General features: G+C 48.2%; 1 protein-coding gene and 2 long non-coding RNA genes across 3 annotated transcripts in view; 2 read left to right on the forward strand and 1 right to left on the reverse strand.

Annotated features, from left to right (window-relative positions):
* The window catches only part of LOC310659301, a 327,135-nt gene that overhangs the window by 140,882 nt on the left and 170,989 nt on the right, over window positions 1-15,264 (forward strand). The window lies entirely within an intron of this gene.
* LOC310659292 overlaps window positions 1-15,264 on the forward strand; it is a 269,655-nt gene that overhangs the window by 127,756 nt on the left and 126,635 nt on the right. The window lies entirely within an intron of this gene.
* Window positions 1-15,264, reverse strand: part of STRIP2 (striatin interacting protein 2) — a 68,090-nt gene that overhangs the window by 48,659 nt on the left and 4,167 nt on the right. The window contains exon 2 of the mRNA XM_083401971.1: window positions 6,892-6,961. Coding sequence (XP_083258097.1) covers window positions 6,892-6,961 — 70 coding nt within the window. The remainder of the gene's footprint in view (window positions 1-6,891; window positions 6,962-15,264) is intronic.

Below are 15,264 nucleotides of genomic sequence, written 5' to 3' on the forward strand. Positions count from 1 at the left end.
CGCTCAATGGTTTAGACCACAGTGTGCTTTAAAATGCTAACATCTGCAAAAGTAACATGCAAAGGTCTGTTGTATCGGGGGAAATTGCCTTGCAAAACTGTCTTGACTGGTTGATAGTAAAGGGACCCCTGACCGTTAGGTCCAGTCGTGGCCGACTCTGGGGTTGCGGCGCTCATCTCGCTTTATTGACTGAGGGAGCCGGCATACAGCTTCCGGGTCATGTGGCCAGCATGACTAACCCACTTCTGGCGAACCAGAGCAGCGCACAGAAACGCTATTTACCTTCCTGCCTATTTATCTACTTGCACTTTGACATGCTTTCAAACTGCTAGGTTGGCAGGAGCAGGGACTGAGCAACAGGAGCTCACCCCATCGGCCGACCTTCTGATCAGCAAGCCCTAGGCTTTGTGGTTTAACCCACAGCACCACCCACGTACGCTGACGCCTGCCCTATTCTTCAGGACCCTCTGTCTCCCACTTCCTGGGTGGCATCGCGCCAACGTTGCCCAGAGTCCTCCCTTGCCAGCGTGACTGGCACACACTCGGGTCACCGCGATCCTTGGAAATGAGGAGTTCTCTATAAATACAGTGCGATATTATTACACATCCTCTTACTGACGATGTTGTGGTCCAAGAGTGACATGGCACACAACAGATGTCTATTTTAAAAGCAGTTGGGAAAAGAGAGAGTGAGAGGTTTGCAACCAGTAGATTTCTGGACACTGCAACTGAAATAAAGAAGGAATTTAAATGATTTGGGGGAAAAACTGGGAGGAGAACTGTATAACTCGCTGCAGCAAAGAATTCCGGAGTGTTCGATCATTCAGTTGAATACTTGCAAAACTAACAGGGAGAATAAGAGGAAATACTATTCCAAAATGTAATAAAGAATGGTTAACTTTCAAAGAGGATCTTAAAAATCATATGGATAATGCAAGTCTCCTGGCAGATGTGGATTAAATCTTGAAAACTGAGGGAAGGCATAGTAAAATCTGATTAGTTATATGTAAGGAAAAGTAGAATAACTAATAGGAAATACATACAGTTAAGATTGGCAATAAAGGGAAGAGTTGGAAGTTTAATATTTGTGGTGTACACATAGGATATGTAGGTATGTTGGGTATGTATATAATGTATTGTAATGTATGTAATGTATTGTATTTGTTAATTTCTATGTAACATGATGTATAATAAAGATTATTTAAAAAAAAAAAAAAGAATTCCGGAGCGTACCTTTCGGAACTAAGAGTGAAATACTGCTGGAATTAAATATATTGCTGAACCGAGGGTCTTGGTAATAATAAAATAATGATAGTATTATCGAAGCACCAATTTATTTATTAAATATACCATTATGGTATATTTGGTATATATGGTATATGCCTTTCATACAAAATAACAAGGCAGCTTAGAGGATAAAATCAACGTAATAAACCAGTAAAATAGCAAAAATGCATTAAAAACAGCGACCCTACACACATGCAGATATCAGAGAGATTTAAAAATGTCTAATAAGAGACTGTGCCAGAAATGCTTTGATGGTATCTAATGTGTCTATTCTATATAGAAGATTTTGGGGAGGGGGTGGTTATTGGGCTGTTCTTGTTTTTATTATGCATTTTGTGTTTTTATATTGTGTTTTTATGTTGTGAACTGCCCTGGGACCTGCGGGTATAGGGTGAAATATAAATTCAGTGCTTTTCTTTTTCTTTAAAAAAAAAAGTTTCGGGGTACTCTCATTTTCCTACTCATATTGAAATACTGCCCTTAAATGAGGTCAAACGTAGATTCAAAAAATGTTTACGGGGTATGTGTACCCCCAGAAAAAAGCACTGTATAAATTTAGCAACAATTTCCAGGTTTCCCCTTCAGTGCAATAGAGAAAAAGCACAGTAAACATTTAAAAATACTACAAAAATAAAACAACAGAAACAGCAATTCGGATAATCCAAGGGGTTAACCCTAATCTAGCTCGCATTATGCATGGAAACGGAAGGGTGGTGGGGGATGAATGCTCAGACCCCTGGGCCCTCACTTGTGGGGTGCCTGTGTGAGTGCCTGGAGGCGGTTGGAGGATGGATGGCGGCTAACAGATTGAGGTTGAATCCTGACAAGACAGAAGTACTGTTTTGGGGGGATAGGAGGCAGGCTGGTGTGGGGGACTCCCTGGTCCTGAATGAGGTAACTGTGCCCCTGAAGGACCAGGTGCGCAGCCTGGGAGTCATTTTGGACTCACAGCTGTCCATGGAGGCGCAGGCCAATTCTGTGTCCAGGGTAGCTGTTTACCAGCTCCATCTGGTACACAGGATGAGCCCCTCCCTGCCCACAGACTGTCTCACCAGAGTGGTGCATGCTCTAGTTATCTCCCGCTTGGACTACTGCAATGTGCTCTATGTGGGGCTACCTTTGAAGGTGACCCAGAAACTACAACTAATCCAGAATGTGGTAGCCAGACTGGTGACTGGGAGCGGCTGCTGAGACCACATTAACACCGGTCCTGAAAGACCTACATTGGCTTCCAGTACGTTTCCGAGCACAATTCAAAGTGTTGGTGCTTATCTTTAAAGCCCTAAATGGCCTCGGCCCAGTATACCTGAAGAAGAAGAGTTTGGATTTGATATCCCACTTTATCACTACCCGAAGGAGTCTCAAACCGGCTAACGTTCTTCTTTCCCTTCCTCCCCCACAACAAACACTCTGTGAGGTGAGTGGGGCTGAGAGACTTCAAAGAAGTGCAAACCCGGTCCTCCAGATTACGAGTCCACCGCTCTTAACCACTACACCAAGCGTCTCCACCCCATCGTTCTGCCTGGACACTGAGGTCCAGCTCCGAGGGTCTTCTGACGGTTCCCTCCCTGCGAGAAGCAAAGCTACAGGGAACCAGGCAGAGGGCCTTCTCGGTAGTGGCACCCGCCCTGTGGAATGCCCTCCCACCAGATGATAAACAACTACCTGACATTTAGAAGACATCTTAAGGCAGCCCTGCTCAGGGAAGTTTTTAATGTGTGACATAAAATGTATTTTTAATCTTTGTTGGAAGCTGCCCAGAGTGGCTGGGGAAACTCAGCCAGATGGGTGGGGTACAAATAAATTATTATTATTATTATTATTATTATTATTATTATTATTATTATTATTAATGTTTCCAAGGGGTTTGCCCAGCATCAAAGATACCGCGACTTCCTGCACTAAAGGGTGATGATCCTCAGGGTTGCCTCTACAATTCTGTGATTCTATGAAAATGGTGCCTGGCAAGCCTTGGCAGGGGAGATCCCCCCAGATGTGGCATCACTTCCCAAATCTCCCTTCTCCTAGGCATCACTCCCCTAAATTCAAACATGGGACCAGGGCTGGATTTAGGTTTGATGAGGCCCTAAGCCAGGCATAGGCAACCTCCAGATGTTTTGGGACTACAACTCCCATCATCCCTGACCGCTGGTCCTGTGAGCTAGGGATGATGGGAGTTGTAGTCCCAAAACATCTGGAGGGCCGAGTTTGCCTATGCCTGCCCTAAGCTACTGAAGGTAATGGGGCCCTTTCTATGTCCAGCTGTCCTTTGTCAACAACAAATTGTCACTGCTTTTTGTGTTGAATATATGCTATATGGTGATTGATGGACCTAATAGGTATCTCAAGCCATTTGCACACCTGGCCATGCAATCAGTCCATGCAGAATGCAAAGGTCAAGGTAAAGGGACCCCTGACCATTAGGTCCAGTCGCGGACGACTCTGGGGTTGCGGTGCTCATCTCGCTTTATTGGCTGAGGGAGCTGGCGTACAGCTTCCGGGTCATGTGGCCAGCAGGACTAAGCCGCTTCTGGCAAACCAGAGCAGCGCACGGAAACTCCGTTTACCTTCCCACCAGAGTGGTATCTATTTATCTACTTGCACTTTGACGTGCTTCCAAACTGCTAGGTTGGCAGGAGCAGGGACCGAGCAACGGGAGCTCACCCCGTCGCGGGGATTCGAACCGCCAATCTTCTGACCGGCAAGTCCTAGGCTCTGTGGTTTAACCCACAGCGCCACCCACGTCCCTTATGCAGAATGTAGGCACCCTATATATAGAAGTGAGCAAACCAGTGATATTTTAGGGAGCAGGCTAGCAGGTGGGGCCCATTCCTTACATCATAGGAGCCTGCACAACACAAAAACACAGTTGCTGTATGTAGGTTTTATTTTATTTGTTTTTTATCTCATATTTTGGAATGTACATCCAGTTGTTTTTTTCCTTTAAATTTTTTTGGGGGCCCCAAGAGAGCGGGGCCCTAAGCTGTAGCTTGTCTAGCTTATACGTAAATCCAGGTCTCAGGCTACGCCTGGTGCTTTTATAAGGCACAGTGGGAAAGCTCTCTGCCCCAAGGAGTTTACAGCCTTGAAATCTATGTCAGAGGAAAGGAGGTAGCAGTGTGTGTGTGTGCAGGGGGGAATTTCTGCATTTACTCAGCTGGTGCAGAATTTAAGCTTAATTACTTCTTGGGCAGCTCTTAAGCAGAGGGGTCTCTCTCCTCGCTGCAAATCCTAACATGCACACAGTTTAAGAGAGATAACACGTGATGGGTTTGTTTTTTCTGCTAGCTGCCGACACAGCGGGGTGGGCAGTGAGCTGACGGAAGACATCCAAATCCCAAATCGCGAGCTTTCAATATCCTGGAAAACGACCTCGTCAAATAAACGAATACAGCGTGTTACAACGAAGGGCGTTTGTTTGTCGGAAGCAGATTCCGCCCCACGGAAGTGAACAGCTGACCTACATCGGCAGAGAGAAGCAGGGCGGTTTTGTGCGAATAAATGGGGAGGTTTTCTGTTTTACAGCATTAAGCGCTTCCCTCGCTTTTTGCCTCATCTGCTTTTTTATCAACACTTTGGAACGCCAAATGCAATGTTGTTATTTTTTTTGCAGAATATCCCCCACGACCTGGGCTGCTAAAAAACATTTCTGTTTGGAGAAGCCGACCCGGATGCTTAGAAAGTTGATCTGATTTTAACCGGCTTCCGTATTTTAACCTTTGTAGGCCTGTGGATTGTTCTGACGTTTTGTTGTTTTATCTTTTTGGAGACTGCTTTGTGGTCTTTGTTTTTTTAAAAAAGGGTCAAGTGCGTATAAATATTATGAAATAAATAACTGGATAAATGTGGGTGGAGCGACGAATGTAAATTTTACTTCTGTTCCGAAGGGCAGTCTCTGCACATGGATGGGCGGACAGACGGACAGACTCTCCCGCTCTGTCCTCCATCCGCTGCAATCCGCATTGTTTTATTGTTCCTGTTCCTGAGGGTTTGTCACGGCCTTTGGCTAGAACAATAAACTGATATCAACTGATTGTAACCTCCACCGACATAAACAAGAGGCATCGAACGGTTAAGGATCAAGGAAACATCCCAGTCCGGCAAAAGTGCTCAAGCGAAGGAGGGGAGGGAAGGGAAGGGGTGTGGCCTGGGAGAAAGGGGTGTGGTCCAGAGGGTGTGGCCTAGGGGGAGGGGTGTGGTCCACAGGGGAGTGACCAGGGGAAGGGGTGCTTCAGTGAGGGCGTGGCTTGAGGAGGGGGTGGTCCAGAGGGGAGTGGCCTAGGGGGACATGTGTTGTCCAGGGGGAGGGGTGTGGTCCAGAGGGGAGTGGCCAGGGGAAGGTGTGCTTCAGAGAGGGCGTGGCCTGAGGAGGGGGTGGTCCAGAGGGGAGTGGCCTAGGGGGACATGTGTTGTCCAGGGGGAGGGGTGTGGTCCAGAGGGGAGTGGCCAGGGAAGGTGTGCTTCAGAGAGGGCGTGGCCTGGAGAGGGGTGTGGTCCAGAGGGGAGTGGCCTAGGGGTGTTGAATAGTGGGTAGACATGGCAGACGACACAGCAATTTCTCCAAAGCAGCTCTTTATTTTGTAAGCTGGAACAGAACTGAACTGCAAACAGCTCAGCCGGCCTGCTTTTATAGGCAGCCGACTGTCAACATTGTAGCAACAACAACCCAGGGTTTCCCGCCTAAAATAACTGAAGTGGACCTGAGTGAAAACTATCTACAGTATCCCCCTGCTGGCCCAGGGTGAGAACTTCAGTACATAACAAGGGGGACATGTGTTGTCCAGGGGGAGGGGTGTGGTAGAGGGGTGTGGCCTAGGAGAAGGGGTGCTTCAGAGAGGGCGTGGCCTGGGGAGGGGGTGTGGTCCAGAGGGGAGTGGCCAGGGAAGGTGTGCTTCAGTGAGGGCGTGGCTTGAGGAGGGAGTGTGGTCCAGAGGGGAGTGGCCTAGGGGGACATGTGTTGTCCAGGGGGAGGGGTGAGGTAGAGGAGTGTGGCCTAGGAGAAGGGGTGCTTCAGAGAGGGTGTGGCCTGAGGAGGGGGGTGGTCTAGAGGGGAGTGGCCTGGGGGGAGGGGTGTAGTAGAGGGTGTGGCCTAGGAGAAGGGGTGCTTCAGAGAGGGCGTGGCCTGGGGAGGGGTGTGGTCCAGAGGGGAGTGGCCAGGGAAGGTGTGCTTCAGAGAGGGCGTGGCCTGAGGAGGGGGTGGTCTAGAGGGGAGTGGCCTAGGGGAGGGGTGTGGTAGAGGGGTGTGGCCTAGGAGGTGTGCTTCAGAGAGGGGGCGGCCTGGGGAGGGGTGTGGTCCAGAGAGGGCGTGGCCTAGGGGGAAGGGGTGTGGCCCCAGGAAAGGGGTGTGGATGAGGCAGACTCATGGAGGTGGAGAAGGCTCTTGGCCTCGCTATCCAGGGCGGAGGCGAGTGTCGCCCTGGTGTTCGGATCCAGCCTGCAGGTTTCCCACTGAGACATCTGGTTGGCCATTGTGAGAAGAGGATGCCGGACAAGACAGGCTATGGGCCTGATCCAGCTGGTGGCTCTCCTTATGTTCTTCTGAGCTCCCCTTCCTTGCAGCCAAGGGAGCTCAGCGCGCCATCATCCCCGGATGTTCTATTTTACCTGACAGTTCGGCAGCATAGACGTCGGAGTCCCCGTACTCAAACTCCAGGTTGGGGCAGTCCACTGAACCCTGAAACAGAGAACCCAAGTTAGCTGAGGCTGGCATAGCAGACGGCAGGACACACATACGCTGAGGTGACCCAGTGATAAGCAACTGGAGCTAGAAAAATGGGTTCCGATCCAACAGCTGTGGAATAGCTCTCCCTGTGACTCGACTTCCCCGCTCTGTGAAATGGGCACTGCGGAAAAGTCCAGCGATCAGAATCGAGCAATCAAGAGATCAGTCAACTCTCTAGTACTGGGACAGTGACCCAACCACCACAAAGACCCTGTTGCGCATTGCTAGGTCCTTTGTGGGACCCTGCCCCAAACCCCTCAGCCCCCAATCTCCTTTTCCGCCCCCTTGCAGCACACGGCCACCTCCATCCCTGTTACAAAAAAATACTGTCCCCTAGCAAAAACCAGACACCCATTTCCCCCTCATTGCAACAGCATGGATCAAGTTTAAAGCCTTCTATGACATCAGAGCAGCTCAGCCAATGGTTGGCGGAGGCTGAGAATCGCCCCAGTTTTCAACCACAAGATTCAGTCCCTATAGAGTGGTGGCCTTTGGTACAATAGTCCTAACACCACGGGGGGGGGGGGACACTTTTTCACCCCAAAGTCCGCATTCATTTATGGAGACTCTTCTGAGGGGACTTGTTCTGGGGTGGGTGAGGCCTGAGGCAAAAACAGGCAGAGCAATGGAGGGAATTTTTATCTTTGTGCAGTAGGCTAGTTTCTGCATAACCAGTCCTCTCTACGGTGGACATTCGGGTTACAAGCGTGATCCTGCAGTGTTCGCAACCTGCAGCGGCGCGTCCGCACATGTGCGGGTTGCGATTCGGAGCTTCTGCGCATGCACAAAGCGTGATTTAGCACTTCTGCGCATGCGCGATCGCCGAAGCCCAGAAGTAACCTATTCCAGCACTTCTGGGTTTTGGCGGTCCGTAACCCGAAAAACCCAACACGGGTGCCGCTGTGGGTTAAACCACAGAGCCTAGCACTTGCCAATCAGAAGGTCGGCGGTTCGAATCCCCGCGACGGGATGAGCTCCCATTGCTCGGTCCCTGCTCCTGCCAACCTAGCAGTTCGAAAGCACCTCAAAGTGCAAGTAGATAAATAGGTACTGCTCCGGCGGGAAGGTAAACGACGTTTCGTGCGCTGCTCTGGTTCTCCAGAAACAGCTTAGTCATGTTCGCCACATGACCCAGAAGCTGTATGCCGGCTCCCTCGGCCAATAAAGGGAGATGAGCGCCACAACCCCAGAGTCGGCCACGACTGGACCTTTACCTAACCCAAAAAAACACAACCTGAAGTGTCTGTAACTCGAGGTATGACTGTATTCTCCATCTGAATGACGAAGGGAGTTGAGAGACCTCGGTCCTGGATACCTGAAGGAGCGTCTCCACCCCCTTTGTTCAGCCCAGACGTTGAGGTTCAGCACCGAGGGCCTTCTGGTGGTTCCCTCATTGCAAGAAGTGAAGTTACAGGGAACCAGGCAGAGGGCCTTCTCGGTGGTGGCGCCCGCCCTGTGGAATGCCCTCCGATCAGGTGTCAAGGAAATAAGCAGCTATCTTATTTTTAAAAGACATCTGAAGGCAGCCCTGTTTGGGGAAGTTTTTAATATTTAGTGCAGATGGGCAGGGTATAAATAATAAATTATTATTATATATTATTATTATTATTTCAGCAAAGTCGAGCCAGTGAGGTTCGTGGAATGGGAAAGCAGGATGGGAGTGACGTGGATCTTTCCTGACGTCTGCTAGACATGTCCCAAAGGGACTGTGGTGTCAGGATCTTTGTGGGATGCAATTGAGCCTAGGCTGGAGCAAGTTTCTAACCCCATTCATGGCAGCCATTAGCCTTTTAATGATGGCCGCTGGCTATGCTATGACCTACATGGGACAGTGTCCCCTTAGACTACTATCATAGAATATTACTGGGGCACAAACAATTCATGGGACAGGGAAGAGTAGAAGGAGTGCCACTCACTGAAGGGCTTTCAACCATGAGCTATTGACTTCCATCCTTTAAAAAAACAACAACAACGGTTTATTTCTACTGCACCTCCAAGGTCTGCTCAAGCCTTGTCTGTATCCCCTCACCATTTGCAGGGAAGCTGCTACCCTCATTTTAGAAGCCAAACAGTAAAGAGAGCAACTGGCCCGAAGCCACTCAGGGATGCGGAAGTTGAACTCGCAACTCTGGAATAACAGTGACAGAAGGTGCCGGTTCAAAGGGTCAAATTGAGATTACTGACCGCCGGGTCTTTATTCTCACACTCCCGAATTTTAGAAGCCGTTCGCCAATTCTGATCACAGGCAAGTACCAAATTTTGGGCTGTAGGTCTCTAGTCCTTAACGAGTGATATAGGCATAGCTGTCAACTTACAGATTTGAAAATAAGGGGCCAGCAGCCTCGAAAATAAGGAATCAGCAGCCAAAATAAGGGATTTTCAGAGCACGGGTAGGTTCGGCTTCTGAGCCCCTCCGAGCCAAAGGCAGAACGCCCAGCCAGCAGCCAAACGAAGCCTCATGTGGTGGTCCCCACAGCGCAGCAACCCGGCAAAGGGGATGCAGCAAGGAAAACCACCGTCACCTCTCCGCTGGGAAGCGCTGAGCAAAGGCGAGTCCCCAGGCAATGCGGCCGATTTGATCGGCACAAGGCATGCAAGCTACCACTATACCTGAAGGAACGTCTCCACCCCCATTGTTCTGCCCGGACACTGAGGTCCAGCTCCGAGGGCCTTCTGGCGGTTCCCTCACAGCAAGAAGCCAAGTTACAGGGAACCAGGCAGAGGGCCTTCTTGGTAGTGGCACCCTCCCTGTGGAACGCCCTCCCACCAGATGTCAAAGAGAACAACAACTAGCAGACCACCATCTCCCTAAATTTCACACACACGGTTTCAGCTCAAGTCGAGCCCTTGATTTGCAGCCAAATATTTTGCGAGAAAGCTTTGGTTGCATAACACGCAGCAAAGAATCAACACTTAAGACATAGGCAGTCGGCAGGGAGAGAGAAGGCAAGCACACAGATTTGCTGACAAAGTGAGTTTTGGGGGCATTAAAGACAACCGAGGGCTCAGTTAATGAACAAGCCCCATCATGTCTGCGCTTGCTCACCCCCAACGAATGCAGGGCAGAGGCAATTTCGGGAAAGGTGGAAACTCCGTCTCCGTTTTGAATGGCAAGATGGATTTGTCGGCCATGGCGCTTTTTTTTTTTAGCAGCCCGATCCTGTCCGTTTGAACAGACAAAGGCCAATTATTGCGAGGGGAAAGGGAGAGTTAATTGACTAGAACCTCCATGACAGATTACGATTGCATCAGGCAGTGTGCTGCAACAGGCGAGATAGATGCAACCCCAAATAAACACACACAAACTCTCTCACAATTAGGGAGAAACACACCAATTGAACAAGAAAGCCCCATTTTTTAAAGCTCAGCTTCTTTCCACTTGAGAACTAATCTCCTAAATCCAGTAAAATTCTTCCCACTTTGACCTTCACTGAAGTTTCCTAATCAACGTCCTTGGCCGTTGCAGCCGCCCAACAGCAGCAAACACTTTCCAAAGTACGGCAACGTGATTTACAAAGGGCTAAATTCGTCAGCGACAGATCTGAGCTGTGTTGCAAAGTGTGCTGCTTTAATCTAAAAATGCTGGTGGGTTTTGTTTGTTCGCTTGCTTCAGACTTTGTAGAACTTTTTGGGTCATGTCTTGCTAAATCCTAACAGAAGTCACAACAAGGCTTTGGGCTTCTTTGTAAATTCTTTCAGCTCAACTTTGTTGTGGTTGTTTCGGGAGAAAGCTCAGGCTGAAGGTCTTTCCGGAAAAGCCCGGCTCAGAATCTGCAGAGCAGAAAACTCAAATCTGCTGCTTCACCGCCTCAAAGCAGGGTCATCCAAAACATCTTCTTGTTTTGGGGAACGATCCGCTAGAAAAAGTTTTCCTGCACCAGCAGCCCCAATTTATTTCAACGAGATTTGCGCAGGAAGAAATTCCTGGAGGATTATGCCCTCTGCCTTAGCAAACACAAACAGGAATATTTAAAGGCCTTTCTCGGTTTTTGTTTCATCGTGGCACCAGCTTAGGTGACTGTTATGTACTGAAGTTCTCACCATGGGCCAGCAGGGGGATACTGTAGATAGTTTTCACTCAGGTCCACATATGCAAATAAGGGATTGAAAGTGACGTTCAGTGATTGGGTAGTTAGAGAAAGTGGTTACTGTTGCTTTGTAGTTGAGCTCTATATAAGCAGGCTGGCTGAACCCTTCAGTTCAGTTCTGGCCTGCGAATAAACAAGAGCTGTCTGAAGAATTGCTGTGTTCTCTGATATGTTCACCCACAACTTAACAGTGACATTTAAAGAAGAGTTTAGATCACCCTTCATCAACCTGGTTCCTCCCAGATGTTTTGCACTACAACTGGGGCTGATGGGAGCTGTGTTCCAAAATCTCTGGATGGCACTAGGTTGGTGAAAACAGATTTAGATGCTCATATAAAGGTCCAACAGCAGTTATCAGGTACAGACTAGATGGAACAAGAGTGTTTGGAATAACTTCATAGCCCACAGCAAGAAAAATGATGTCATCTGTTGGGAGTTTATCTCAGTGAAGGCCTTACTTGGAAAATAAATACAACCCAGGTGGTTAAGAAAGCCCAACAGAGACTCCGTCTCCTCAGAGTCTTGCGGAAGAACAATGTCAATCAACATCTGATGATCTCCTTCTACCGGTCCACAATAGAATGTGTCCTTTCATACTGCATCACGGTGTGGGACGCTGGTTTGACATCATCTGATAGGAAGTGCCTACAGAGGGTAGTGAAGACAGCACAAGATATTATGGGCTGTCCCGTGAATCCGCTGGATGAAATAGTGGAAGAACGTTGCCTCAGGAGAGTGAGGGAAATTCTCAGGGATGATTCACAGCCTGGCCAGCACTTTCTTGATCTCCTGCCCTTGGGCAGAAGATATAGAAGCAGGATTAGTCGCGCCAACAGGGTAAAGAACAGCTTCTATCCATGGGCTGTTAGGCTGCTGAATGAAAAGATAACAACAGGGCAACTGACTTTTGGGTTTGGTGGGTGCGCGTCAGTAAACGAGGGGAATTAAGACTAAAAGAGCTGAGTGGGGGGTGCTCGTGTAATCTCACTGTATTCAAGTTGTACAAGTGACAATAAAGTATTTCAATGTTCAAATTATTTCACATTTGCCAAATGCTGTATGTTTGGGAACTGGCAAAGGAACTTTGCTTGTCACACAATCCCTTTGCTAGGTTCAGGAACGTGACTGATCAAAACACTGTTAGAAATTCAGATATATATGCCAGGCATTTTGCTCCTTAGGCAAAGGTTGCAGCTACCAAAACAGAATGCGCAGTTGCCATTTTGGGGCAAGGCGGCTCATATGGCTTATTTTTTCAAATGATGGACTGACTCGGAGTGATTTTTCAGTTGAACATCTGGATAGTTCAGAGGAGGACCTTGAGCTAGGTTAAGAACTTTGAGGATTTAAGGAGGAAAGCCACTTGATCCAGGGAGAATCCACATACATATTAGCCTATTCCAACCTGTTTTTCCTTAATGGCGACTGCTCCAACTTTCTGTGCAGAAAAAGCAATTTGGTTCCAGAAATTCATTCCAGTTGTGCAGAATTCTACAGGACAGAGTATTAGTGTGTGAAAGCAGTCCACATTCAATGATCCCCAGATGGTGGAGAAACCCAGCCAGATGGGAGGGCACAATTAAATAAATAAATAAATAATAATAATAATAATAATAATAATAATAATAATTACAAAATGCGCTTTGCACCTGGCTAATTTTGAACACAAGTTTCCCAGTGAGATTCCTCACAGATCAGAACCTATCTATTCTGATATTATGCCTATCAACTGATCCTATTAAGCTGGGCATTATGGGATCTGCTGCCATTTTGGATTTATACCTAGCAACACAGCAAGCATGGCCATGCACTCTTCCTGGGGGGGCTGCCATGGTGAGCTCCTGCACTTCACGATTTACCACTCCTCCCCTGGAGATAGATAACAGGAGGAGAGTTTCTATCTGAAGATATAGGGTTGGCCCCAGGATTGTTGTTTAGTCGTTTAGTCGTGTCCGCCTCTTTGTGACCCCCTGGACCAGAGCACACCAGGCCCTCCTGTCTTCCACTGCCTCCCGCAGTTTGGTCAAACTCATGCTGGTCCCTTCGAGAACACTGTCCCACCATCTCGTCCTCTGTCGTCCCCTTCTCCTTGTGCCCTCCATCTTTCCCAACATCAGGGTCTTTTCCAGGGAGTCTTCTCTTCTCATGAGGTGGCCAAAGTCTTGGAGCCTCAGCTTCAGGATCTGTCCTTCCAGTGAGCACGCAGGGCTGATTTCCTTCAGAATGGATCGGTTAATAATAATAATAATAATAATACAGTGGTACCTCGGGTTACATACGCTTCAGGTTACAGACTCCGCTATCCCAGAAATACTACCTCGGATTAAGAACTTTGCTTCAGGATGAGAACAGAAATCGCGCAGTGGCAGCAGGAGGCCCCATTTGCTAAAGTGGTTCTTCGGGTTAAGAACAGTTCCAGGTTAAGAATGGACCTCCAGAACGAATTAAGTTATTAACCCGAGGTATCACTGTAATAATAATAATAATAATAATAATAATAATAATAATAATAATAATAATTTATTTATACCCCGCCCATCTGGCTGGGTTTCCCCAGCCACTCTGGGCGGCTTCCAACAAAATATTAAAATACAATAGTCTGTTAAACATTAAAAACTTCACTAAACAGGTTTGATCTTCTTGCAGTCCATGGGATTCTCAAGAGTCTCCTCCAACACCATAATTCAAAATTTATGGTCCAGCTCTCACTGGCTCCAGGATAGAAGGGTCTTTGGCCTGATCCACCAAAAAGCACTTTTGAGGCTAAGAGGAAGCGCTAAGAGGAATCCCGCGTACGATTTTCAGAAGCAGGCACATACTTTCATAAGAGGCGAGAGATTTATACGATCTAAAGAGAACCAGAATATAAGCAGACACACGCTGAAATAGTGAGGTCTTTGTTTTCCCGGCTCTGTGAAAACTACAGGAGCTTTCATGCCAAACAGAGCCAGCAACAAAGGAAAGGTTAGTGGATTAAAAAGGGGGGAACTTGGCATGGGCTGGAGAAACGGAGTAATTAAATTTGGAGGAGTAAAGAACTTGGGTATGATAGGAGTCAAAGGTTAGTAACCACATACATGAACTTCCATGGGAGCAAGCCCTGATGAACTCAATGGGGCTTACTTCCGAGTAGTGGTGTTGGAAGACCTTTTCAGCCAGAGGGCACATTGTCCGCTTTTTTGGGGGGGGGGGGAACTAGTGGTGTATGGGGCCAAAGAAGTAAAAGAGGGTGGAGGGCTGTGAGATCCTGACCTCCTGTAAAATATACTCGGAGTCGACGTCGGGTGGGCCGAGCCCGACACACCCAGGCGATGTGTCCCGATTTTCTGCACTGCCTGCACTCTGCGTTGCGGAAACGGCAGGTCCTCCTCTGTTGACTCTCCCTGCAGCTTGCGCAGATCCTACCTTCGTCGCCAGTGAAATATACTCAGAATTGAGAGTGGATTTCATGCTCTTTATTCAGCTCATAGTGGTGAGGAGGAATGGAATTTCCCCCAAAATGTCTGCTTTATATACATTATTTACACAATGGGCCCCATGTGATTGGCTAATTTCAGGATTCTCCTGAAGGCCAATCAGGTTGCGGATTCACTTCCACCTGGAGTTGGATTGGGTGGCTCCTGCGGACCAATCGGACTGCTGCATTCTGGATCCTATTGTTCTAGGACCAATCAGACTGCTGCATTCTGGATCCTATTCAACTCAGTACATAACACCCTGGTTAAGATGCAATGACCAATGGCAGTTTGGCAAAACAGGAGCAAGCCTTGCCTGGCACATCTTCCTGCCCTCCCCTTTGCTAAAAAGCTCCAGTGCATGCAAACCACTAGTCATAGAATCATAGAGTTGGAAGAGACCCCAAGGGCCATCGAGTCCAACCCCCTGCCAAGCAGGAAACACCATCAGAGCACTCCTGACATATGGTTGTCAAGCCTCTGCTTAAAGACCTCCAAAGAAGGAGACTCCACCACACTCCTTGGCAGCAAATTCCACTGTCGAACAGCTCTTACTGCCAGGAAGTTCTTCCTAATGTTTAGGTGGAATCTTCTTTCTTGTAGTTTGGATCCATTGCTCCATGTCCGCTTCTCTGGAGCAGCAGAAAACAACCTTTCTCCCTCCTCTAGGTGACATCCTTTTATATATTTGAACATGGCTATCATATCACCC

The sequence above is a fragment of the Podarcis tiliguerta genome (assembly GCF_965153285.1).
Source record: "Podarcis tiliguerta genome assembly, chromosome: 10".
Lineage (NCBI taxonomy): Eukaryota > Metazoa > Chordata > Lepidosauria > Squamata > Lacertidae > Podarcis > Podarcis tiliguerta.